This window comes from Zonotrichia leucophrys, chromosome 1, assembly GCF_028769735.1.
Source record: "Zonotrichia leucophrys gambelii isolate GWCS_2022_RI chromosome 1, RI_Zleu_2.0, whole genome shotgun sequence".
Taxonomy (NCBI): domain Eukaryota; kingdom Metazoa; phylum Chordata; class Aves; order Passeriformes; family Passerellidae; genus Zonotrichia; species Zonotrichia leucophrys.
This window is the reverse complement of record NC_088169.1, coordinates 41,080,673-41,105,591: the sequence shown is the minus strand read 5'-3', so window position 1 is coordinate 41,105,591 and position 24,919 is coordinate 41,080,673. Positions and strand designations below refer to the sequence as shown.

At 40.1% G+C, this 24,919-nt stretch overlaps 1 protein-coding gene across 11 annotated transcripts in view; it reads left to right on the top strand.

Annotated features, from left to right (window-relative positions):
* Positions 1 to 24,919, top strand: part of MBNL2 (muscleblind like splicing regulator 2) — a 106,869-nt gene that overhangs the window by 66,849 nt on the left and 15,101 nt on the right. For 4 of the 11 annotated variants that reach the window (XM_064712508.1, XM_064712444.1, XM_064712456.1 and 1 more), the window contains 6 exons: positions 5,807 to 5,971; positions 8,943 to 9,143; positions 10,301 to 10,564; positions 16,163 to 16,216; positions 16,909 to 17,062; positions 20,261 to 20,296. In XM_064712508.1, coding sequence (XP_064568578.1) covers positions 5,918 to 5,971; positions 8,943 to 9,143; positions 10,301 to 10,564; positions 16,163 to 16,216; positions 16,909 to 17,062; positions 20,261 to 20,296 — 763 coding nt within the window. In that variant the 5' untranslated portion in view covers positions 5,807 to 5,917. Of the gene's footprint in view, positions 1 to 5,806; positions 5,972 to 8,942; positions 9,144 to 10,300; positions 10,565 to 16,162; positions 16,217 to 16,908; positions 17,063 to 20,260; positions 20,297 to 21,703; positions 21,799 to 24,919 lie in introns of all 11 variants that reach the window. The other 7 variants (XM_064712464.1, XM_064712483.1, XM_064712473.1 and 4 more) reach the window with 7 other exon arrangements.

The following is a 24,919-nucleotide window of genomic DNA, read 5'->3' as shown; positions in this document are numbered from 1 at the left end:
GGAATACTTTAGTGGAGCTGTGGTGTCTGGTTTTTTACTTCCTGAGTGAAGTTAGGAAGCAGATTGACCTGCATAGGAAAACTGAATTAATGGATCGTGATGTTAGATGGAAATGCTTTTTAATTCAGTCCAAACTGGAGTCTGAGGGTTTTCTATGACTGTTGAAAGTGCCATTGGTGGTTGAACTCTCATGTACTAAAATATGTAGGGAAATGCATGCATTCAAATCCTGTAGAACAAGAGGAATCATCCCTCTCTGTGTATGAACACAGTGTTCTCTTTATCGTTTTGGGTTTTTTTTTCCTTTTTGATATTTCTGCATTTGAAAAATAACTTCTGAACTGGAAGTTTTGGTCTGGTAGAGTTAATGTGGCTGTCTATGCATAGGAGCAGAAGCTTAAGTATCTCAAAATACCTGCCCTCCTATTGACTGGGTCTATTTTTAGCCTCAGGGAGCACAGGATTATCACTATTGAAAAGTTCCTGGTTTATGTAATACTGAAATTTTTAAATTGATTGGGTGAGGCCAAACATGTTCCCAAACAAAATTTGCTGAGAGGCTGCTGAGGAGGAATCCCAAAGGAGAAAAAACAGTTTTTGCTGTTGACAGAAACTCTTCCAAAGAAGTGTTTATGCCTTAGGTACCACTCCAGCTGCTGACACTGCTGTCTTTGTGGCTATTCTTGCCATGTGCTGCCACCACCCTGGACAGTGGCCTTTGCTAGCTCCCACTCTGCTGGGGTTTTCACAGTGTGTAATACTTTCAGTCGGCAATGTTTAGCTAAGCAGCATGCCCACAGCTGCAAAGGCATTACTGTTTCAAAACGTGTTCTGATCTTTACAGGCATGTGCAAGGCATGCAGAAAATTGCAAAAGTTTTTTTTTGAGTGGGAGGAATAGTTGTGGCATTAGGTGATTATTACTTTTTAAAAATTTGTGTATGTCTTTTCTAACTCCAGCAAATGTTTAGATCTCATAGTGTCTATCTGGAAACCAGAAAATCTTCTTTTCCCTTGTAGAACGAGTTGCTCAGATGCCTTCTAAAACCATTTATGTCTTGGAAGTCATATACTTTTCTTCTTTTCTCATTAGACTGCAATTCAATCTTGAGAGTTCATACAATTTCATCTGCATTTTAGGTTGAGCTTGTTTTCTTAAGGAAACAGGTTTTGCATAAATGCACTGTCCGTATTTTTGCCAGCATCATCCTCTCACCTTAATAACTTCTGAACAACGTAGACAGTTTCAAGCAAAGCTGCTAGAAGCAGACGTCTCAAAGACATATCTCAAAGTTCTTACTGGTTATGCAAAAATCAGTGTCTGGGTAGAAGGAGATGCAAAGTTTTACCCAATTAAGGAAAAGGCAGGAGCGGGCACTAGGCCTCTCCCAAGCGCGGTGTGCCGGCAGTGTGCGCGCCTTGGCCGCTCCTCGGGACACGCACGGCTCCAGCCTGTTGTGATTATCCTGAGGGGTTTCCTGGGCATAGGGAGGGGAGGTGGGAGGGAAGGGGGAGAAGGAAGGAGGGAGTGGGGTACAGGAGGAAGCTGGGAGTTTACAGAGAGTTGAGTAGGGGGAGCTGGAAGCACCCTGGGGAGCGAGGTTTGCAACAAGGGACAGACGCCTGCAAGGCAGCAGGCCTCCTGCTTTCTGCTTCTCATTGGGAAACCTGGTTTTTAACAGTGTGCTGTGAGTAGGGGGAGTCATGCTCTGTTATTTCCCACTAATTGCATCAATGAATTACCCAAAATTCTGTACCTGAGCAAAATAATTCTGGAAGCTTTAGTCGATTCTTGCCTTAAGAGATAGAAGAAACATTATTTTGCCTTTTTCTTTCTGTTTGAGCGTCTTACTTTTATGAAAGATAATTTTAATAAGTAAAACTAACTCATTATTACACATAAGCAATTCTCAAACCTGAATTACTTATTATTGTTACTATCAGAGCAACTGTAAAATACTGAGAGAAGTTGTGAATTTATTAAATATTAAAAGACAGGAAATGGATCCCTATGTGGATCCTTTGCATGTGTTAACATGCAAAGTTATGGGGTGTTACTTCTACATTCACCTCATTTTGCTTATTTTAAATGTAAAATTCTAAGCATATATCTAGCTTTTTCATATACTCTAGTCTATGGGCTGTCTTGTGGCATTGATCTTAGACAAACTACCTGTTGTTCTTAATGGGAAAATCTATTGATTTAAAAAAAAAAAAAGCCAATGGTGTGACATGGCTTGTTAAGGGATGTGTTTTTGAAATTAAGCTGGTCAGGCAGCAGCTCCCCAGACCATTGCCCCTGTAGAAGTGGAGCCTCTCTTTGCTGTGCTCAGGTGTTGGGCACTGAAGTCCTTTGAGTTCCCAGCTCCTCGATGCACCCTTTCCCTCTCTCACTGCTTTGCTAGAATGAAACCTGTGGGACAGCCTGATGCGAGCCACAGCATGTTCTAGTCCAGATAATTAGCAGTAGAAAAGTAGTTTTTCTGCTCAAACTTTCCATTATCCTCCTGAAACGCGGTGCTGGGCAATAGGCTGGACAGCTGTAGAGGACAAAGGCAAAGAAATAAAAGGTCAGAGTTAGGTACCATCCTTCCAGTATGAGGGGAGTAACAGACTGCTGGGAATGTGAGCTGATGTCTGTTCATTGTTCCTATCCATTGCAGATAAGGAGACAGCTCATTGACAGTGATTTTTTTGCATGAATTCCCATGGGAAGTGCACAACCACTTATGATGTGCTTGTTGATAACCTTCACTTCATGGGTGACAGGAGTTTCTAGGGACCCAGTTTCAAACCAACCTGTCTGTGCCCTTGGTTTCAGGACTCTGACTCATATCTGGGAACGGGTTAAAAGTTGTAAGAAGCAATTATTTTTCCTTGCCTGAGTTTGTGCTGTCCTGTGCCAGAGGGACTGAATGTCTGTGGAACAGCTCCTAAACTGCTGTGGTTTTAAGATGAAGCAAGCCTTGCTCCAGAAGCTTGATATTGATGCACCTGAAAGTTCAAGTACCTCTTTTTGTCTCTGCATTTGGGATGATATGACCTTCTAGCATAGTAGTTTTTTACAAAGTGGACTCATTGGTGGTGACCCAGCCAATACATTGAATACCCCTGCATGTTTTATATAGTTGCCTGTTCTGGTTTTTGGTTGATATGTGCTGTCATGTGAATTGAACTTTGTATTTGACTTTTTAATAAACAAAAAATTTCAGGGTCAATGTAATTTCATTTGACTGAAATGATATTACAGGTTTGAATTTTTGTTTGTGCAGTGATTAGTAGCTGGGAAATGGAGCATATGGGAAAAAAGGAATGAAAAATTCCTCTAGATCTATTCCTACAGCCATTGTAGGTTCAAAAAGTAAAAAAGCCAGTCTCAGAATTTATTTAATTTTGGTAGTGAGGGCGGATTAATTTACTCACTATTTTCAGTGCTCATTCCACTGCAGTTTATTTTGGGTCATTTAATTTCAACAAGGCTTGATCTGTTCAGAGGGCTTTCTATAGCAGCGTGGTGGGACCACACAGCTCTTTTATAGTACGTACGTTCATTGCTAACCAGGAACTCAAAGAACTGGTAAACGATGCACAGACATGAATAACTTCAGAGAGGACAGTACATTTCTGTATGGTTGGATTATTTTGAAAGTTTTCAGAAATAACCAATCTTTTGTGCACTGTGGGTTGCTTTGCAGAGCTGTATGTGATGGTATACAGTAGCTGTGTGCTTTCACAGGTCAGACTGGAGATCTGGCTGAAGGCACTCTTCAGGTTTAAGGTGCTTCAGAAGCCACTGTGCATGAGAGTTGCTCTTAGTCCTTGTTTAAGGAAAAGTTTTTATTCCACAGGTTGATATTTCCATCAGATTCAGTAGTTTGATATGATTTTGGTTTTTTAAATTTTTAGATTTGCTCTAGGAGCCATTGATATACAAAATAGGCTAAGGTAAAATAGATATCAGTTAAAAATGTCTAAATCAGTTGGCCTCATCAGCCAACAAAAAACCATATGCTCATTGTCTGTGCTGGGTATGCTCCAGTTTAGCATTATGATGGTAAAGGCCACATTTCCCCCAAATGAAGGAGCCAGCTTTCTTTCTTGTCCATCAAATCACAGCTATTACTGGTTCTGCTCATGCCAGCTGACAGAGTAATGTTCCTTTTGTGTAATTCATTAAATCAGGCAGCATTAGTGATTCTCTCAACAGAAGGAAGGCCTAATGTCCTGAAAGTGGTTGCAACTGTACTAGGAGATTAAAACAGCACTGAGACCATTGTTCCTGAGTGTTGAGACCATTGTTTGTTCTTAAATTTTTAGCTTTCTTGCATTTTCCGGCTTCTGCTATTTAGCATACTCCCAGCAGCAGCCAGGAGCAGCTCAGGAAAGGGCTGTTCTCAATAGTTTCATAGTGTGGAAATAGCTGTTTGCTTTCCCATCAGCCTCGACACAGGAGAAGCTTCCTGACCATGTTTAACTCACCCCTTAACAGTTAGTTATGACGTCCTTGTAGCAAATTAGAGGCAGAATCCACTCTGTTTTGGTGTCTAAGTCAAAAGTATAACAGTAACACTGGTTTGGGGACATTTGAAGCCCATTGAAAGTTTTGTAGCAGCGTGTGTGTGTGCATACACAGAGTCAGCGTATGTCTGTACTGTGTGATATTCCTGCATAGGGATCTGGATGCTTTATTGACTATAAAAGGATATTCCTGCTTGTCTACAAATAGTAAAGCCCTAATCCCAGTGAATGGGAAGTTTAAAAAAACACTTCTTAAAAACACCTCAATTTAGAAACAACTTACACAGGTTGAGTGTATCCAATGCGCTTTGACTAATGCTTTAGGCCCTCTAGTCACAGCTCTTAAAACTCTGTGGTGGTTTGTGAGCCGTGTCATCAAGGAGCCTCTGATCTCAGCAGGTCCTGCCCTGCAGCTGCACAACCTCCTGGTGCACCCTACAATTTCCCTTTCTGGGGGGAAATATATCAGTGCATCCTATGCTGCTCTACCTCTGTTTGTGGTCAGCTTGTACACCCATCTCCTCTAACCCAAACCCCCTCAAGATGACAGCCCACCTATATTTTTAGTCTCTTATTTTCTTGTAACTGTCTAAAAACTCCTCCTTTCATGTTGATTGGAGCTGTCCTTTTGCTGTGTACCTTCAGATTTAGGACCATGCACTGCTTCTAAATTTAGGCTGTAAAAGTACCACCTTTACTTCTTTTATACTTGAATGGAAATAGTTCAAAGTTGTGCTGATGTAATAAAAACAGGAGGCTAGAAGGCAATGAACTGGAATAAGGGTGAATGTATGAGAGAACACAAGCAGTGAGTGGCAATTTTAGATCCTCCCTGCCATGATCACACAATTATTTTTAATAAGGCTGCATTTCTCTTAAAGAAGGTTTCAATTTGTTATTCATCATGTGATGTCATTTAATAAAAAAAACTTTTATGTTACAGTAACACCAGATACTCTAGCCAGGATGTCATGAGAGGCAGTTCAGGCAGTCTGGGCCGTTTTGAGATCATTAATTGTATGGTAGTGATCTGTACTTAACAATGAAAATGCTGATTCACAGCCTTTCTCCTTTTTTTTTTTCCATGGCTAACAGCCTTAATGATCAATCAGAGGTGGTGGGCTGAGGCAGAGCTCAAGGCCATCAGCTCCTTTCAGCCCTCTACATAGTGCCCAGGAAACACCCTGTGTTTCATTAGTTCTTGCTTAATTTATGATGTAATGTTTTGCCCAAAGGCATTGAACTATCATCAAAAGCAGCTGACTGATTACTGTGACTTCTTTTTCCAGGGCCGTTGTACAAGGGAGAACTGCAAGTACCTTCACCCACCAACACATTTAAAAACTCAACTGGAAATCAATGGCAGGAACAACTTAATCCAGCAAAAAACTGCAGCAGCAATGCTCGCCCAGCAAATGCAGTTCATGTTTCCAGGGACACCACTACAGCCAGTGGTAAGTATATTTCTCTGGTGGTCTTGATGGTAAGTAAAGTTGAAGACCCTGTTGACCTGCAAAAGTTCTCTGAATTGTATCAATAAAAATAGTCCCTGTCTGTTTATTTAAGGAATGGTCAAGATGCTGAAGGTATGCTCATTTATATTTGCATTTCAAGATGCAATGGAGTGTTGCTGTAGACTTGTTTTATTTTTCTTTAATTCCATAATGATTTTCATTTTTTTCCCCTTTTTTTTGCCCCTTAATGCCTTTCATGTCATGTTTGCAAGATTTTTACCTATTAATCCTTCTGGAGGTGAAAATTTGTATAATAACAATAATTTGCTAGTAAGTAATTTGAGTAGGAACACAGAGTTTCTCAGGAGTCTATGGGTCTGAATGGCTTTAAATATTATTTAATCCCAGTACCAGGAACAAAGGTTAATGATTAGCATTTTCTTACTCTGTTGAAGTCTGAAGTGTCTGAGGATAAGCCAGAGAATTGGTGGTGCATGCACTTCACAAACTCAGTGTTTTGTCTCAAGGTGATTCATACGGTGCCTGAGACAATTCATATCCAGGAGGTGATATAGAACTAGAGTCTGGCATGCATGAGCAGCATCTTTGGTTATGCACTAAAGTGATCAGTTGCTCTGGGCAGTCCTTGCAGTTGGGCTTCTCAGTGTAGCAGACTTCTAAAGCATGGTTTGGCAAGTAATCTGAATTAAACTTTTCACACCTGGCTGCTAATGATTTTTCAATCTAAATTCCTATTGTAAGGCATCCCACGAGAGTGGGATTTTTTCTCTAACTTGAGGCATCTGGAGTGTTGGCATCAACTTCTGCAGTGAGTTTCCAACGTCCATTTATAGTTTATCAAAAGACATTGGCACTCCTAATTACTATTTGCTTGGCTTGTTCCAGACATCAGCATTTGGATTAGATGATTAAGTTTTCAAAGTGCCTTTGTCTTTCCATGGGCTACCACAGAAGTCAAGTGTAGGTATCTCAGAAGAAGACATCTGCATCTGGTCACAGGAAGCTCAGCCCAGATGCCTTTTTCAGTAATGCCTTTTTATACTCAAAACATCCACTGTCAGATGGGATTGGGCATTGAGTGTCAGGACTCCCTGAATTTCTGGCACATGTCCATCAAATTGTATCTGGTGATGTTGGCCTCCTAATGTGTCTTGATATTTCCTGGGGATTTACTGCTTGAGTGTTCACCAGAAAAAGTTTTGATGAAGTAATAGATCCTACCACTTAATATTGTGAGAAAAATTGAAGTGGCAAAATGATACTTTTTTCTTCTCATCCATTTCATCATTTGAACTTTACAATTTCATTGACATAATGTCTTCTGTACTGATTGCTGTGATAAAAATGCCAGATCTGTCTCACACAAATTGCCAGATTAAGATGACTCAGCCTTGACCAAATGGATTAAAAGTGAAAGAAAATTTCATAGAAGTCATTTGACAAGTGGATTTTTTCATAAAATTATATCTGACACAAAGCTCTTATTTTTTATTTCACATAACACATATTGCTTTCAACATAGTCAAACCATTGTTTCATATAAATGTTCATTTTTATGCTCTTCAGAATTTAGCTCATATTTGACATATGAACTGAGTTGCTTGATATCAAGCAGATTTGTTCATTGATTAGAACACAGCACAATATATTTTTAACTCTTAAGGGCAGTTAGATGCCATTTCTGTATAGATGATTATCCTGGTTAATCTGTAGACTCAGCGGATCTTATTGCTGCTAAATCACATCCATTTATATGTTAGTAATTGGTTCCAGAGACAAAAAAAATCCCAAGAAAACTGAATACAAACAAAAAAGCTGCTGCATTTTCTCTTGCATATTTTCTACGTACTTTATGTCATGCAAGCCACTTTAACGAGAAAGACACTTCTCCTTTGTTAAAGTGTTTTGAAGCCTTAGTGTTGTGCTCTTGTGTTTCTAGCTGCTGGCTTATTTGTGAACCTAATTTCTGACAAAGCTGCTCAGAGATGTGTCCTGTTTTTCCACAAAGTTTTTCCTCACTTATAATTGTAGCTTCACTCTCTAGGGTACTCAGCTCTGCAGAACTAAAGCACTCTGCAGGTCTGAGCAAGAGCTGACCGTGGTGATGTCCTGCCTCCACCCCCTGGGTAGCTGGTGGTAACAAACCCACTATTCTGCCTCATCACGGCTGTCGTAGCATCACACAAATGCTCTTTCTTCTGGTCATGACTTCACTGACTCACTGTAGGAAGAAACAAAACAAGATTTTTTTAGACTTGTATCATTCCCTCCAATCAAAGTTTTTCATATGATGAACTAATATAAGCTTGAATAATCCCTTTCTAAATATTGTGTCCAGCTGAGGTTATAATATTTATTCTGCTTGCCACTGGTGACAGCTGAGCACACAAACGTTTGTGAAGTTGTGTTTTTTCAGTGTATAAGACACAGTAACATATAATTGCAGGAGGTGGCAAAATACAGTATGCAAACATACTGGAAGTTACATGCCAAAGAGCTCATTATATGTACTCTTATTAGAAATATGGCTTTAATATAGTTAATAATGCTTCAGCTATGAAATCTGAATACTTTGAAAAACAGCCTGTTTTTCCAAGGAAAACAGGTATTGAGAAAAAGCAATAAAGTCTATGTTATTTCTACATTTAGGTGTGTAAATAAGCCTGCAGTGTAAGCTGGACCTCCACACTGATTCAGGTTCAAAGCAGGACTTCCTTTGCATCTGCAGACTCTTTTCCAATAATAGAGTTACAAAGGTGGTTCTTCATGTACTGCTGGAATGTGTTACGTGATTAAAAGAAGAGAGGATGCTGTGTATTTTGCCAGCTGTTTAAAGTTTTTTCAGCAAGAAAATGAACCAGTGCCAGAAAGAACAGCAAGCAAAGAACAACTAGTAAGCTATGGGTTAAGGAGTTTTTATTTCACCTTGGTGTGTGTTTTCCTTTTCCAGCCCACATTTCCAGTGGGTCCCACAATAGGAACGAACACGGCTATTAGCTTTGCTCCTTACCTAACGCCAGTAACACCAGGAGTTGGCTTAGTCCCGACTGAGATCCTGCCCACGCCGCCTGTCATTGTTCCTGGAAGTCCACCGGTTTCAGTCCCCAGTTCAACTGCTACCCAGAAACTCCTCAGGACTGATAAACTGGAGGTACTGTGGACACCACTGTGACTAGAAGCACAATCTGTGTTAGGCTGTGTGAGAGATCTTGGAGGGTATGACTGTTGTTTTAGAAGCGAAGCTTAAATTTAGTTGCTACAGATAAAAAACTTGTAACGAGGCAGGATTTCTGCACTTGCAGCCAGTGGTAATTAAACACTGTTATTTTTAAGATAGTTTTTGCTTGTATTTAATACACAGACATCAACATGAGTTTTCATTTTTTGTAAAGTTCATCATCTCAAAAAACCTGAGGTATATGCATAAAGACATCCCTTGATGAAATGATGATCTAACAAGCACATTTTTTATTTCAGTAATAATTGTCTCGGTTTTTCTGCGCTGATAATAAGGGAGTTTATGGCTTTATGGATTGGTATTAGGGGAATGGTGTAGCCCTTCAGCCCTGAGCTGCCAATGGAGATGTGGAATATTATTAACCCTGCGGCAGTCTGAAGGAACAATCCCCCAGCTATGTGCAGAGCCTCCCAGCAGTTGCTGGATCACTGCTTGGCTGGACTCAGTGGAATCTGTGATCCGAGTACACAAGGAGGCCAAATGGCTCTTGCAGAAATGAATGTCCTTTCCCAAAAGCCTAAGCACCAGTGTCTTGAGCACATTTCTTCTTAGGAAAATAAGTGTGTTCATTCTGCCCATTTTTGAAAATTATTTTTAAGTAGGCTCTCAGTTTTGTTTGTAGACTCCATAAAAAATGCATTGCGTCTGATGTGTATTTTCCCTGGGTTTCAGCAAGAGGAACTCCTTCCCTACCAGCCCACCCGCAAGAATACAAAGTGTAGTCAGAAAGAGACAAAATATTTTGTGATTCCCAGCTAGTTTTGCAGAAGCAGTTACGTAAGTATCCTTCCCAGCTGCGTTTTTAGCAGGAAAAAATAAAAGGCATTTGGGAATGCTTCTGTTATTTAACCACAGTACCAGAGAGCTACCTAAGGAGCCAACGACATAAGGATAAAATAGGTGCATTCCCCTCACCCACCAAAAGATGCAGGGTTTATTAAACTGAAGTTGCCGTAAAGCTTGAACTAGCAGGGGAAGGGGGCAGGCTGTCTTTTGGGGGCGTGGGAGCCTCCCTGCCCTTGCAGGCTGCAGCGAGCTGTGCCCTGCAACGTGTGTTGTTTTGCGCGTAGGTGTGCAGGGAGTTCCAGCGGGGGAACTGTGCGCGTGGAGAGACTGATTGCCGCTTTGCGCATCCGGCAGACAGCACAATGATTGACACAAATGACAACACCGTAACCGTGTGTATGGATTACATAAAAGGTCGTTGCATGAGGGAGAAATGCAAGTATTTTCACCCTCCTGCACATTTGCAGGCCAAAATCAAAGCGGCGCAACACCAAGCCAACCAGGCTGCAGTGGCAGCCCAGGCAGCTGCGGCAGCTGCGACTGTGATGGTAAGTGCTGGCATGTATGGCTGCCTTTTTCTGATGCCTATTTTGCTGCAATTTAATGCTGTTTGCTTATACTTTCTTTTCTCTTTTGCCTCTTTTTTTTAATTTTTTTTTTTGGTGAAAGATAAGAATTTATAAAATTATTACTATTGCTTGATGGGAGGAAGCACTTTCTTTTCTTTATGCCCTTGTTTTAATGCTGTATTTCTATTCAAGACAGTGAAGCAAATGACACTCTATACCACTTCTGTTCTCTGCCTTAATTATATGTAAATTTGCCCCTCATATTTCCAAACAGAAACAAAACTGATAAGCTTCAGTGTTCCCAGGAAAACAGGGACACATATGCTGTTTTAGCTCTTTGATGGCAGATATACATGTGGAAATTTGGAAGAAAAGCAAAGAGGGAGTGTTTGCTTCAGAGATCAGTAGTAGAACAGAAACCTGTATTGAAATCAGCACAGTCTGCCTTAGAAACGAGACAACCATCCAGCCACCTTGGTCTCACTGTGCTGGCAGTGTAGGAAAACCAGGGCACTCATCTGATGTACCATTAGTGCCTGCCTGAGGATGAGAAAGAACTGCCCTCTGTGGATCTACAGCTATCCCCAATGACTAAAAAGTGTTGCCTGTATATGTTTGAACTTTGGTTAGACACATTTCATGCCTAGAGACTTCTTGCCTCTCCTGCCATTATGGGCCAGTTACTTGAATCATGAGGTTTTAAAGTAGTAAACTGTAATGGGAATCATTAGGAAAGAAACATTGTGGCTACAGTCAGAAGAAAAGAGAGTGAGTGATCATAAATCTGATTTATTTTCAGATATATTAACCTCTTACTTAAAACTCTTCAGACAAGACAGCCCACCCCTTCACCAGGATTGGATTCCTCTTACAGTTGCTACCAGGAAAGTTGATGAGTTTGCAGCAGTATTAATGAAGTTAAATAAATTGAACATCCAGGATCTGACTTGAGAGACAAAACTGCTGGCAGCAAATCAAAGAGTCATTGTCCTCATTGCTGTCAGTGGACGAATAATTAAGCAGATGTGGTTTGTGGACTTGTGGGCAGTGCATACAATAGTTATAGACAATACAGTTATTCTCTGGTTTAAAGGCCTACAAGAAACACAATACAGTACAGTACATAACTACCCCAAGCTATTGTATTTTAACACATTAGAAAATACCAGACTTTTCTGAGGGACAAAGGGTAAGTTATGCAAGAAAGTAAACCATAATACAGAAGAATATTTCTTAAGTTTCAATATTCTTTCTCTAATAGCATCACAGCCTTTGTTTCAAATTGGATGATTTTTAGTTAAAGTTTCCCGTGCTTGCAGAAATTGAATGCCATCTGGAAATTAAAGCAGAGAAGATTGGGTTTTTATTCTGATTAGCTTCTGTTGTGCAATATTTATTGTTCATTTATAGAATGTAATATTTCTAGGCACTATACTAAATAAGAAAGGAGAGAGATGAGTGGATTAATTTTTTTTGCGCTTTGGTAATGGTTGCAGATATATATCCTGGGGTTTTAAATAAGGCTTAATTAGAGTTGCATTAGCCTCAAAGCAAGATGAAGCATCTTTGGAAACACAGAATTGAAATGTTATCAGTCTAATATCACAGGAGAAGGCAACAGGGACCTGTAATTCAGGGTAACATTTTGCAGAGAAACATGTACAAAATATTCTAGCCTGTTTCCCCTGCTTAAGCAGAGGAGCTAGACGAGATTGCCCAGGATGTGCCTGTTTCGTTTACTAATGTCTCTAAGGATGGAAACTCCATAACTTGAAAGCCTGTTTAATACTTCCAGTAAAAAGAAATGGTTTTGTTTTTTTTAATCTTACATTTAAATGGAATTTCTTTTATTTAAATTAGTTTCCATTGCCTCTTCTCCTGTCCCTGGGCACCACTGGCTCCATCTTTACCCTGGAATCAGGTATTTGTATACACTGTTGAGATTCCCCTGTATCTTCACCAGGCTGAATCCTGTCCCTTGATCATTTTTCTGGTCCTTTATGGGAGTGTTTCCTAGTACACCTATGTCTTTCTTGTACTGGGGTGCCCAGACCTGGACAGAGGGCTCCATATGTGGCCTCACCAGGGCTGAGTGGAGGGGAAGAATCACCTCCCTCCACCTGTTGGTGATACTCTTCCCAATGTAGCCCAGCATTCCATTAGCTGCCTTTGCTTTTGAGGACACATTGCTGGCTTGGTGTCCACCAGGATCTTGAGGGTCTTTTCTGCCAAGCCTTTGTGGCCTCCAGCATGTACTGGTGCCTCGTGATGTTCCTCCCCAGGTACAGGTCTTGATATTTGTCTTTGTTGGACTTTGTGAAGTTCCTCTGTGCCCATTTCTCCAGACTTTCTAGGCCCTCTGAGCAGCAGCAAGTCTATCTTGTGTATCAACCACTCCTCCAAGTTTCACACCACTGGTGACTGGCCTCCAGCGGGGCTCTGTGTTGCTGGTCAAATCCCTTTGAGCCTGGCATGTGAGACAATTGTCGGTCCCCCTCCCTGTTTCCCATTTAGCCCATGATAAATAAATCTGTCTGTGAGGATGAAATGGTGTTGAAATCCTTTCTGAAATCAAGAGAAACAACATCCCTTGCTCTCCCTTCACCACCCTGCCAGTCTCATTATAGAAGGATGTCAGGCTGGTTAAGCCCATTTCCCTGTCATAAATCTATGGTGACTACTTCCCATCATTGTCTTGGCTTTCACATGTTTGCAGATGGTTTTCAGGAGGATTTGCTCAATTGCTTTCCCAAGGACCTAGGTTAGGCTGACCAACCTCCCAGTCCTCAGACCTCCCTTCCTGCCCTTTTTGAAGATAGGAGTGTCATTTACTTTCTTGCAATCTTTAGGAATTTCCCTCAGTCACAGGAACCTTTCAAAGATAAGTGAGAGTAACCTTGCAGTGACATTGGCCACCTCCCTCAGCACCCAGGGTGCATTCTGTTAGTTCCTATGGCTCTGTGTGCATACAGCTTGTTTAAATGTTCCCTAACCTGATCCTCCTCCCCCAAGGGAAAATCTTTTTCACTTCAGACTTTCCCACTGGTCTCCCACTGGCCTGAAAGGCAGTCATGCCAGTAAAGACTGAGATGGAAAGGATTTTCCTAACCTCAGCCTTCTCCATGCCCTGTCACCAGGTTGCCTGCCCCACTGAGCAGTGGAAACACATTTTCTCTAGTCTTCCTTTTGTTGCTCAGAAGCCCTTCTGGTTGTCTTTCACATCCCTTGCCAGAGTCAGCTCCAGGTGATCTTTGACTCTCCTAACATATCCCTGCATGTTCAGGCTGTGTCCCTGTTCCTCCTGAGCCATCTGTCCCTACTCCCACCTCTTGTGGGCTTTCCTTCTTTCATTTGAGTTCAATCAGGAGTTCCTGGCCTCATGGAGGCCACTGCTGTGTGGATCTTGTTTGTATTCCAGGAGACATTATAGCATACCAATGTGCTGTATGGCAGGCAAATACTATGCCTTGGAAGTTTGATCATTTTCAATATTATCCTTATTTCCTTTTTGCATCCTCTTCCTCTCCATCCGGTATTGATTAGTTGGTTGTTAGTTATGTAGATCAAATGTTGAGAAGGAGATAATCTGATGGAACAGAAAGAAGCAAAGGAGGTGTTACTATCATGATGAAATAAAAGAAAATATTAACATAGGAGAGCAAAATGAGCAGTTTGAAAGCTTGAAAAGAATGGGAGACTACATGGAAGCAAGGTTGATGAGTATGTTTAGAACAGATCAAGCCTTTGGGATGGGAAGACTAAGACTGAACTTGCTGGGTAATATGAGGGGAAATCCAGAAGAAAGCTTCAGAGTAGGGAGGTGATGTTAGGAAGAAAATGGAGAAAAATTGGACAAAGGCAATAATAAACAGAGAGATAATAAGTTAACAAGTGAGATTAGATAAGATCTGTATTTGGATAAGAAAAGTAATTAACTGAAACACTTTACTCTTGGTGAAGTTGATTTGAACTTGTGCACTTCATCATCGCATAGTGCTGAATTCAGTTGTACTGCGTCACCTCGGTGTGGATTTCCCTCTGTGGTGGAGGCAGAGCAGCTCTGAGGCTGTGCCCAGGCAGTGCAGTGTTGTCCTCTGCCGTGGTACCTGCTCAGTGTCCTGCTTAGACAAAGTCTGTGCAGATCCCCACTTCAGACTAGGTGTTTCTTGTTGTGTCTGGGTCCTGGGCCCAGAGAGACGAGCAGATCTTGTAGATCAGGGTATGTAATCCAGAAAAGTGCTAAAGAAGAGATGAGGAGGGCATTGACAAGATTCATGCTACATAGACAGGTACAAGGAATAAGTAAAATTTTGAGGACTGCCCTGCAGAATACCCTGTTGGCAGCTGATAAACTTATGACCACAAGGTATTTGCAGGCATTTTGTGCCTTGTCCTCTTCCTCCACCTCAACTTTTGTTCCCTATTTCCACATACTGATTTCAAGGTAGACAAAATCTGCATATTCTGAAAAGAGCTAAATATCGGCCTGTGCTTAAGAATCAAAAGTAAAAATTTCAATTTCTAAGTAAATTTCTCTTTCCTTTCTAAAGGTTTGTAAGAAGTATTTACACCATAAAACTTGAAAGTAATTTTTATATGAGGAATTTTTTTACAGAATGCTGTCATATCAGCCATAATTTTGAATTCACTATGAAAGAATACATAAATGTATGTGCCTATGTACTATGCCTAAATACTTTCTTTTGAAAAATTAGTAATGCTGGACTAGTATCATAACTCGTATGTTAATGTTAGCATATGAACTGGGAGCCCAGTTTTACTCCCTGCTCCTGAAGCTAGTACTGAAGGTTGTAGCAAAATTTAGAAAGTATGTTTTCAATTCTGAAAGACTTTTTTCCCTCTCAATGTAATGTGGTAAGTTACAAGATTAAAAAAATCTACAAAAATGACCCAGCTGTAGGAGCAAAGAAAAGGAATTAATGATAAGTTAGTGTAACTAGACATCCTCTGCACTGTGTTTTGTATTGGTGAATAAGAACCACTCTCATTTTGACCATTGAATGTTTCTCTTCTCTAAATTAAAAGACAATCAATCACCTTGATATTAACAGTATTTGTAATGCACTATAACTTTCACTAGTGTTTTGTATTTGAAAATGTAACCTCCAAAATCATTTTTCCCACTTCAAAATGTGACCGAACTGACTTATCAGGAATTCCAATAGGTGTATCCTTAAAACTTTCTGCATCTCTGTGAAGTGTTTATATGATGCTTAATAGTGTCTGCAAGCTGCTGTTTTACTCAACTTTCCTGAATTTCAAACATCTATATTTTACTCTCTTATATGCTTTTAACTAAGGTATAGTAGATGCATTTTTGCTTCGGTACTAATTCAAAATGTAATATTCATTTCTTTAGAAGACATTTTTGTTGTTGTGCATGCCTAGTGTTTTGTATGTTGTATATTGCATTCAGAATATTTTTTTCCTTCTCACCTATCCACAAATGCAATGCCGTTCCCATGACGCACCTCTGCTTGCTGTTTACCTGTATGTTAATTCGCTTGACTCCCATTGGCCCACTGCCATCATGTGCTCGCTGCCTGTTATTAAAAGACTCAGTCGACTGCCAAAGCAATGAAGCGACCTCTCGAAGCAACTGTAGACCTGGTACTTTGACCTTTCACCTTTTGCTTTGCATGTAGCTTTTTTTAATTTTATTTCGGTTTATTATAATTTTTTTTTTGGTTTTTTTTCCTTCAGAGAAGCAACTAATGAAATTTGTATCGCTTTACTTTTCAAACATCAACCGGAAATGATTTCACATACTCATTAATTTACCGGAAGCTCTATTTATCCATCTCATTCTCATACGTAATAGACCGCAGACGATTTAGTTTGGTTCCTAACACAGTTTCATCTTTTTTAAATCTCTCATGAAAAGTCGAATTGAGATAAAACTGCTTTTGTAATTGAAAATGCATAACGTAATCCATTAATCTGTATAATAATAGGAAACGATATTTAAATTTAAAAATAAAAGAAAATACTTGGCAATGAAACACAAGTGGTTTTTTCTCCCTGTAATATTTGAAAACCTACTTAAAGGCAATGCCATTTTCGTTGCTTTAAAGCAAACGTTTCTTTTCAGTAGTTGTGCTGCTGCAGTTCTAGGTGAATAGTACCATGCTTTTGCTACCAATAACAAAATTTCACTCATTTTACATTGCTGTGCTTTGAGTTAATATGCATGGCGAGGCATCCTTAGCCGCTTTAAAAATTACTAAGTTTTTATATTTATGTATATGTTACGGACAAGGTCTTAAAAATGGAACCATTTTAACTAACTTTCTTATTTACAGGCCTTTCCTCCTGGTGTTCTTCACCCTTTACCAAAGAGACAAGCACTTGAAAAAAGCAATGGTGCCAGTGCCGTTTTCAATCCCAGTGTCTTGCACTATCAACAGGCTCTTGCCAATGCTCAGTTGCAGCAACATGCAGCGTTTATCCCGACAGGTATGTTGTATCCACACTGAAGCAGTTTAGTGTCCCTGAGGTAGCCTCTGTGTCAGGCACTTGCACTTGACAGAAGGTTTTGTTATGCTCCCTTCCCCACTTGAGGTGAAGCCTGCACAGATGATTGCACATTATTTTAATTCCTCTTGCAAAGGACAAGAATTCAAGCAGAAATTTCAACATGCAATTAAGGTGCTTTTTTGCTCATTCATAGCCTTGCTCATCGTTCTCCGGAGTTTGCCCCCTTTTGCCTACTGTAAATTGGCTGGATTTTGACTCGTATCTGTTCCCACTAACAAAACTGCTGGGAAAAGCATCGTGCTTCAGAGATGCCACAGCATCCTCCTGCTCCCTCAGCTGCTGTCTCGCAGCCGTGGGGATTTCCCCAGCCCCACACGAGCACCCTGAGAAGGGGAACACCAGCCATAAACTTCCAGTCAATACCTGCGTGGAAGCACAGGCAAACAACATCACTCCCCACAACTGCACTTAAGGGTTTTCAAGCGTCAGATGCATTTTCGTGGGTTTGGAGCACCACCAGAACTTTTCCTAGCATTTGTGGCTCATAGCTGGGGTTATAATTCTTGATAGAGATGATCTGAAGATGAGTGAATGTAATTTGCATTTCAGTGCTCGGAGCTCTGTGAAAATCAGAGCATTCAGAGATGGCTTGACCTGCACCCTGGCTGGTAGCAGGGCAAGAGAAGGGGTGTGCTGGGTGCTCGTGCAAGCAGTTACAACACAACCCTCTAAATTGTGTCAGTCGCCCCCACTCCAACTTCCCAAAGGAGAATTTCCCTCCTAAGGAATTCTGTGATTTCATTCGTAATTAAAAAATTGCATATTTTAGTGTCAGGGTGTTCTCGAGTGTGAACTTCAGAATAGTTTAAAACTACGTGTTTGCAAATGTGCTTGACTTTTCAGCAATGTTATTTTAGTTTATAGAAATAATGTCGGTTAAACAAGGAATGAAAGGCAACACATGATGATTTCCCAATCTATCAGCATTCCCGTATGTTTTTAAAGATAAAAAACAAACACAGATGGCTTTGACTTCATGGAATTTTTCTATAAGGCCTCAGTAACAACCTTGGAGACTGCCCCCATATTTGTAATAGTAAGTAAAAGCATAGCCTTATTTTTAGCACATTGGTGCACCAGAATATGTGTGGCAGAAAACACACTGACATTTCTGGGAGTGTTTGAAAAAAAATAAATAAATGGTGAGACCGCCTATTTGGACATGAATGGAAGACTGCCCTGTGCTTGAAGAACATACAGAAATGTCCACAAATTTATTTTACATTGAAACTATGAGAATTTGTAGCATGATAGGTATTTTTCCTTCCTAATCACTCCCCTTCCGGGCTTATTGCTCTTATTTGCAATTGACAAGGACTTGAAATTAACTATAGAAGATACAGTAGTTTAAACCATTTTCAGTGAGAAACCATATGGATATTTTCCAGACTTTTGGAATGTTCATGCTTCCTTAAGTAGCTCATTTTTTGTACTTTTTATTGTCCATCCCTCTTTCCAGCTAACGGTTGTAATTCTAGTTTTAGCTGACCAGTTTGTGGTGGTAGGAAGGGTAGATCTTGAAACCAACCATAAGGGCCAGGTTGTTGTCAAGTCCCAGCAAAGTGCATGAAAAGAAAGAAGAAACAGTGTATAAAATACCAGATGGAGACCAAGCCACAGAGCAGAAAACCTTTCTTAAAGTGATGACAATCCCGCTCTTTTCAAACACCATCAGCTCCAAGGAAGGATATTAAAGAGTGGAGTGGGGTATGGGAGGAGTTCAGGAAAGAGAACACCCTCTATAAGAATGGATGTCATGAGCTTTCCATTAAAGATGATACATCTGATATTCCCACATTTCCTGGGAAGGTTGGATTTGGTGGGTGTAAGGACTGTCATGCAACCCACATCTGAGGAGCAATGCATGACATTATCTGTTGGATTTTAAATGATTATGTGATATTTTCTAAACTGGTATAATTTTCAAATGTGTTCCTTGTGTGTGTGTGCGTGTGTGTTAAATTTTAAAGACAAGTTTTGCTGCTGGAATATATATAAAACTTAATTGTTTTATATAACTTCTCTGCTTTATTAACCACTGGCTCCCCTAATAAAAAGTGTGGGGCTTGACTTAGCATGGCTTACCTCTGAAGTTCTGCACTTTGTTTGTTTTACATCAGTTTGATTGCTTTGTCACCTTCTCCTTATTGTTCGGTGAACGATCTTAAAAACAGCAGATCTTTTCTCTCTTCCCATTGCTGTTTGTTAGTGTTTCTATAGCCTCTAGAGGAGGAAGTTTGTGTATTCTCTGGGGACTGTTCTTGGGTAAGGTCATTCATAGTCACACGAGTCCGTATGGGGCTGCAGTAGGAATTCAGCAGGAATACAGGAAGCATATTCGACTCTGTGTCAAATATGCACTACCTCGCACCGGTCTCCTTACCTGCTTGCCTTCACCAGCTTGCTGTGTGCACTGTGCTGGAAATAAGCCGATCTCTTTCTTGCATTTGGCCTTTCCAGAAAGGTTAAAGGTGGACTAGGCACCAAAAGTAAACTGCATGGCAGGTGAGCAGTCATCCCGCAGCATCTCTGAGGTGCACCGGGAGCCTTCTGCTGCAATGTTCCACGCTTTGAGGTGTTTAGCTTGGGACTTGTCAAAGTACTGTTTTCTTTGTGTTAAGAATGGGTAGGGTAACATCAAGCACAAATTTGGCAAAACCCCTGCAGTAGAATATTGTCTTAATTCCATTTTCTTTTCCTGCCACATGTCAAAATATTGGTGAATGTTGATTGCACAACATTGAGCTGTCTGAATTATGCAATGAGCTCTAAAAGTCCCAAATACTGTGGTCTTGAACCACAGATGTTTTTATAAACAAAAAACTGTTGCTGCAAAAGGACTAAGTGAAAGGATAACATCAATAAGTAAAAAAGTTTATGAAGTATCTTGAATATGTACAGAAACTTGCCAAAACCCACACAGTATATGCAGAAGTTTAGTAAGAGCACAATCACCTCTTTGTGTTTAAGCAAAACTGTGAATGACCTTACAGTTTCATTTAACTAACTTACTTCTCTGTGGTTATGCTTGAATCTCACTTTGAATGTTAACTCTAAACAGCTAACCTGTTTCTTCCCTTTATCCACTTTTTTCACCTATCATTGCATGACACGCAGGGTCAGTTTTGTGCATGACACCCGCTACCAGTATTGGTAGGTTCCAAATTTCTTTATTGATCTCTTTTTTTTATACCGTATATGATGTATATTAACTTGTTTCAAAAATTCTAGGCGAGATTTAGCCACTGACTAGAATTAAAGGTTTGCTTGTCCTTCTGGTTGACTTTGCAGAGTGTTTAGATTTGTAGATGAAAGCTGCAGTTTAGACATGATATCACCTGCTATAACAACTACACTGCAAAAGCATAATACCATGAATTCCAGTCTGCTTTTCAGTTTTCAAAGTTTTATTTCTCTTTATATTTTATATTGTCTAGTACTATAAAATCATAAAATACTGGAAAAAGCCAGCAAATTTCATCAGTGTTTTAAAGTTTCATAGTGGTGTGCCTATTTCTCCTTTGCTGTGTGTTAGAAAGTTTTATCAGCGTTTCCCAGAAATGCCTACTTTGATGCACAGAGTTTCTGTTGAAACTTGTGATCTGAATCTCACTCCTTCTTTAAATATATTTGCAACCTGAAATTAACATTTTGGGCATGCAAAGTGGAAGTCCAACGCCACAGCCGCCGAGACAGGAAAGTAATCTTTGCCCTATCCAGCGATTTTATTTCTGGGTTTTGGGCCTACTCACATAAACAGTTAAAATATCAAGTCTTTAAAGCATCAAATTAATAATTCTCCTGTGAAGATGCTGATTAAAATTCATTCTTAAAATGAGCAAAAGCAGTGTCTTTCACAAAATCGATCTTGCTTTTTTAGATCAAACAAAGTAGTATATGTATCAGGCTAATTATTATCATCCCTCTCCTGATTTTTGCCTCAAGCAGATGGTAATTTAACTCTGATAAAGTCGAACAGTTATGCAGTGCTAGTAGGAAAAAAATGCCTAAATTGGATTATAAAGAAAGACGGCGAGTATCTAGCTTACTTCAAAATGAAGATACATGAAAATAATTCATTTTTAATTGTGTTTAAAAATTAAGATGAACATTTAACAGTTTTCTTCCCAGTACAAACCACTGGGGTTTTTTTAGTAGGATTTTATTTTGAAGTGCATTATAGCTGTACTGAGGGAAAACAAATTACACATGTAACAATCCACAGGTAATGGGCTATTTTGGTAAAGGCCTCATTTGCACAAGTAATCTTCTTCTTAGAGACAGCACTTGCATTTTCAGTGGTCCTCGCTCTTTTTTTTCTGGGAATCGCCGATTATGTTGACAACCTTCCTTTAATTGTACTTGTAATAAGCTATTTTCCCTTTTTTTTTATTTCTCCGCCACGCTTTCTCGCTTTGCACTGTGATTGCATGCCATCTGCCGGTTTAACCCATGACGATGGCTTGCCGCTCTTGATATTCACCATGCCAAAAATACCACTTCTCTTACCATAATGCTGCACCCTCCTGTTCATTGCTTCCATGGTTCCCCTCCTGAAAGTACCCATGATGCACAACGCTACGGCCGCCACTGTCTCTGCAGCAACAACTCCTGCAACAAGTGTTCCCTTCGCCGCAACAGCCACAGCAAATCAGGTTTGCTCCTTTTAAAGCTTTCTTTCACAAGATCCTGAACTCTAAATGAGTGCTGAGATTTTTATTTTATTTTTTTTAAACAAAAAAAATTCTCACAGAGAATTTTTTTTTTTATTTCTGTGTTTACCCCATCAAATTTTACTTTTATTTTTAAGTCGTTTATAGCAAGTGTTTGTGGGACAGGTTGCACTTATTTAGAGTTAACATTTGTTGCAAATAATGATGTAGCTGTGTTTTGTGTTGCGATGTTTGTACCTAATTATTGTGTAATTAACCCAGCTGGAGTTAGAATCACCGTAGCACTGGACTACTTACAAAAGTCTATTATTAACTCCTAAGTTCAAACGGAAGATCATCACAGGTTTCAAACATTCAGGTGTGTTAATGTAGCTATCTCCATGAGGTGTGGAAGTGACTAATTTGTAAGCATGGAAGCTGTCAAAAAATCACAAGCAGGACAAGGCAGCTGGGAAAAAATTTGAATGTTTTGTGTAAATACTAGTGATCAAAACAGCAATGAACATATTTATGACTATGCCTGCTTTATATTTGAAAGTGTGTCTTTAACCTGGGAATTACATTTCCCTAAGGAAGAATGCTGATAAAAAGAATCCCAAGGATTATTGTCTGAGGTAGGCTAGGAAAGACAATACTTGCTCCTCTTCTTCTGCAGCTTACGTTAATGGCAGTTTTCATTTCGTCTGGGTCCTGTAGGACCTAACTCCCAGGGAAGACATATCTATTGCAGCCCTGGGTGTGTACCTTTGACTCCTCTGTTGGAGTGGTTCCCACCCTGATGTGCCAAGAGAGGAGTTTGCACAGCTGTTGGATCACTCTGGCTTTTCCCATGCTCTGGGACCATGCTCAGGCACTTCCACCTGAGATGTGTTCCCCTCAGGTTCTGAGAGGTCAGATGGAAAAGCAAACAAGCAGATTTGCTCAGAAGAAACCAAAGGGCTATGTCCCCATCATCTTTCCTTGTGTTGCTCCTGGACAGATTGACAAGCTGTCACAGACCCAGTAGAAATGCTGTCCTGTTGGTTCCTTCCCCTCCACTTACCAAGGGCTTAGAAAGAAATATGTGAAAATGTTTTGCTTAATAATGATATACTAACGGGTTTATTTTTTTTACTGGCATTCCCAAAACTATTGAGGTATCTCATGGAAAAATACAACTTGCTGCAAGAGTTTATTTTTAATAATTTAGGAAAAATATACTACCTCTGAAATACATCCTACTTTCTTAAAGAAATACAAACCAGTCCATTTTCTTTGGGTTTTTTTTAAGGTTCGTTTGCCAACATTGAGATGTTTTTGCTTCTAGCATTTTCATCAAAAGAAAATTGTTGTTTTTTGCTTACTTTTCTGAGAGCTAGCTTGTGAAAAATGCTGGGGTTAAGGATGAAAGTGCAGCAGGCAAAATGTGCATTACACAGTTCTTCCCAGAACAGTATCTACAGCAGAAAATTGTTTGGTGGTATCCAGTGTAGTTTTATGATCTCAAAGTGGTGACAGAGGGACTTGAAGATGCTAAGGGGCTAAGAGAAAATGGGATGGTTTGGGGAGAGGTTGAGCCAGGGACCCTCTCCAGCCCAGGAGTGCAGCTGGGGCAGCTCCACCACCTGCACCCCTGAGTGCCAGAGGAGCTGACTGGGGCTGAGGGTAGAATAAATACATGGGTGCCTTCAAAAGGACCAGTAGGCAGGTGGGTTTTTTAAGTTAATGGGAACACTTTCATGCAAGTAACTAGTGCCCCTGAGAAGACAAAGGTGTGCCTTAATGCTCTTCCTCATCCATCAGGATGGCAGGCAGAGCCCCTTCTTTCCCAGTGCAGATTTTGTTTGCATTGGAGGATTATAGCATTTTAAATTTAACAGGAATTGTAGAAAGTGTCTGTATTTATCTAGTTGCATATGTGTGTGTGTGTGTATACATACAATTCCATGCTGAAATTAATGCATGGTTTAACAGGAGGATGGGTTTTCACTTGTTTAAATTTCAGCCATTTGTAAGTCTGGCATCTAGATCATCTGCTTTTCTGGAAGTCTGTGTTAGGACAGGGAAAGTTGTCCCGGAGAGTCTTGTCTCTGTCCCTTGCCTGTAGAATGAGTGTAGGTGTGCTACCAAAGCTCTGCACCACTCCACATGGAGGAGAGTAGTCCCACCTCAGGAGCTTATTGGTTTCTGTAGCTTGTGCCATCACAGTCTTCTTTTTTCTCTCTCCTCTCTTTGTTTTAGTAATTTTAAGTCTTTAAAAGCTACTGTTAAAAAACCATGTATTTCAAAGTAGAGAAAGCAGTAGGATTTCATTCTTCTTTATAAGAGACAGAACTCCAAGTTTTCTGTTTATTTATAACATCCTAAGATTGGAGACAAAGCTACAATGCTGGGAAAGCCCCACAGTAACTCTGTGGCTCAAATTCTCAGTATTTCTTTAGCCCAAGAAACATAGCAGGAGCAGGATATTAACTTGGTAATTAGCATGACTTTGTTCATGGTCATGGCATTCTTTGTGTCCTGTTGTATGGGTTTAAACTCTCCTGAGTATTTCAGAAAAGAACTTTTTTATTCCCAACCAGATAAAATTTCCTTTTCTAGTCTGTACCACGCTGCTTTACATATCTGTGAGGTACAGTTCCCTCTTTCCAGTGTCTCTACCATGGTTTTTTTTACAACCTGCAGCCTTCAGCTTGTTCCATTTCATCTCCCACAGCTTCTTCTCAATTCTGGGCATGAAAAGAAAGTTTCAGCAGGGCTTAATAATTTATCTTAATATCATTTGGTTTAGTATTCTGACCTGGGGAAAGATTGCAGGTCTTCCTGGGATTGAGTGTGATCATCCCAGTGTCTTTGAAGCACAAGTGGAAGGGAAAAGTCAACATCCCAAAAGTTATGGAGTCTCAGCTGATGGCTAATACAACATAGTAACTCTGTTGGGTCCAGTAAATTTTTTAGTATGTGCTGTCAGTGTCTGTTTTGAAAAAATAAGTCACTGTGTCTCATGTCTTCTGTATATCCTTTCTTTCAGAAAATAACATGAGTAAGAGCTCAAAATACACCTGCACTGGCACACGCTGTCAGTGATGCTTGGCCAGCAGCTCTGGGCATTGTGTGTTCAATG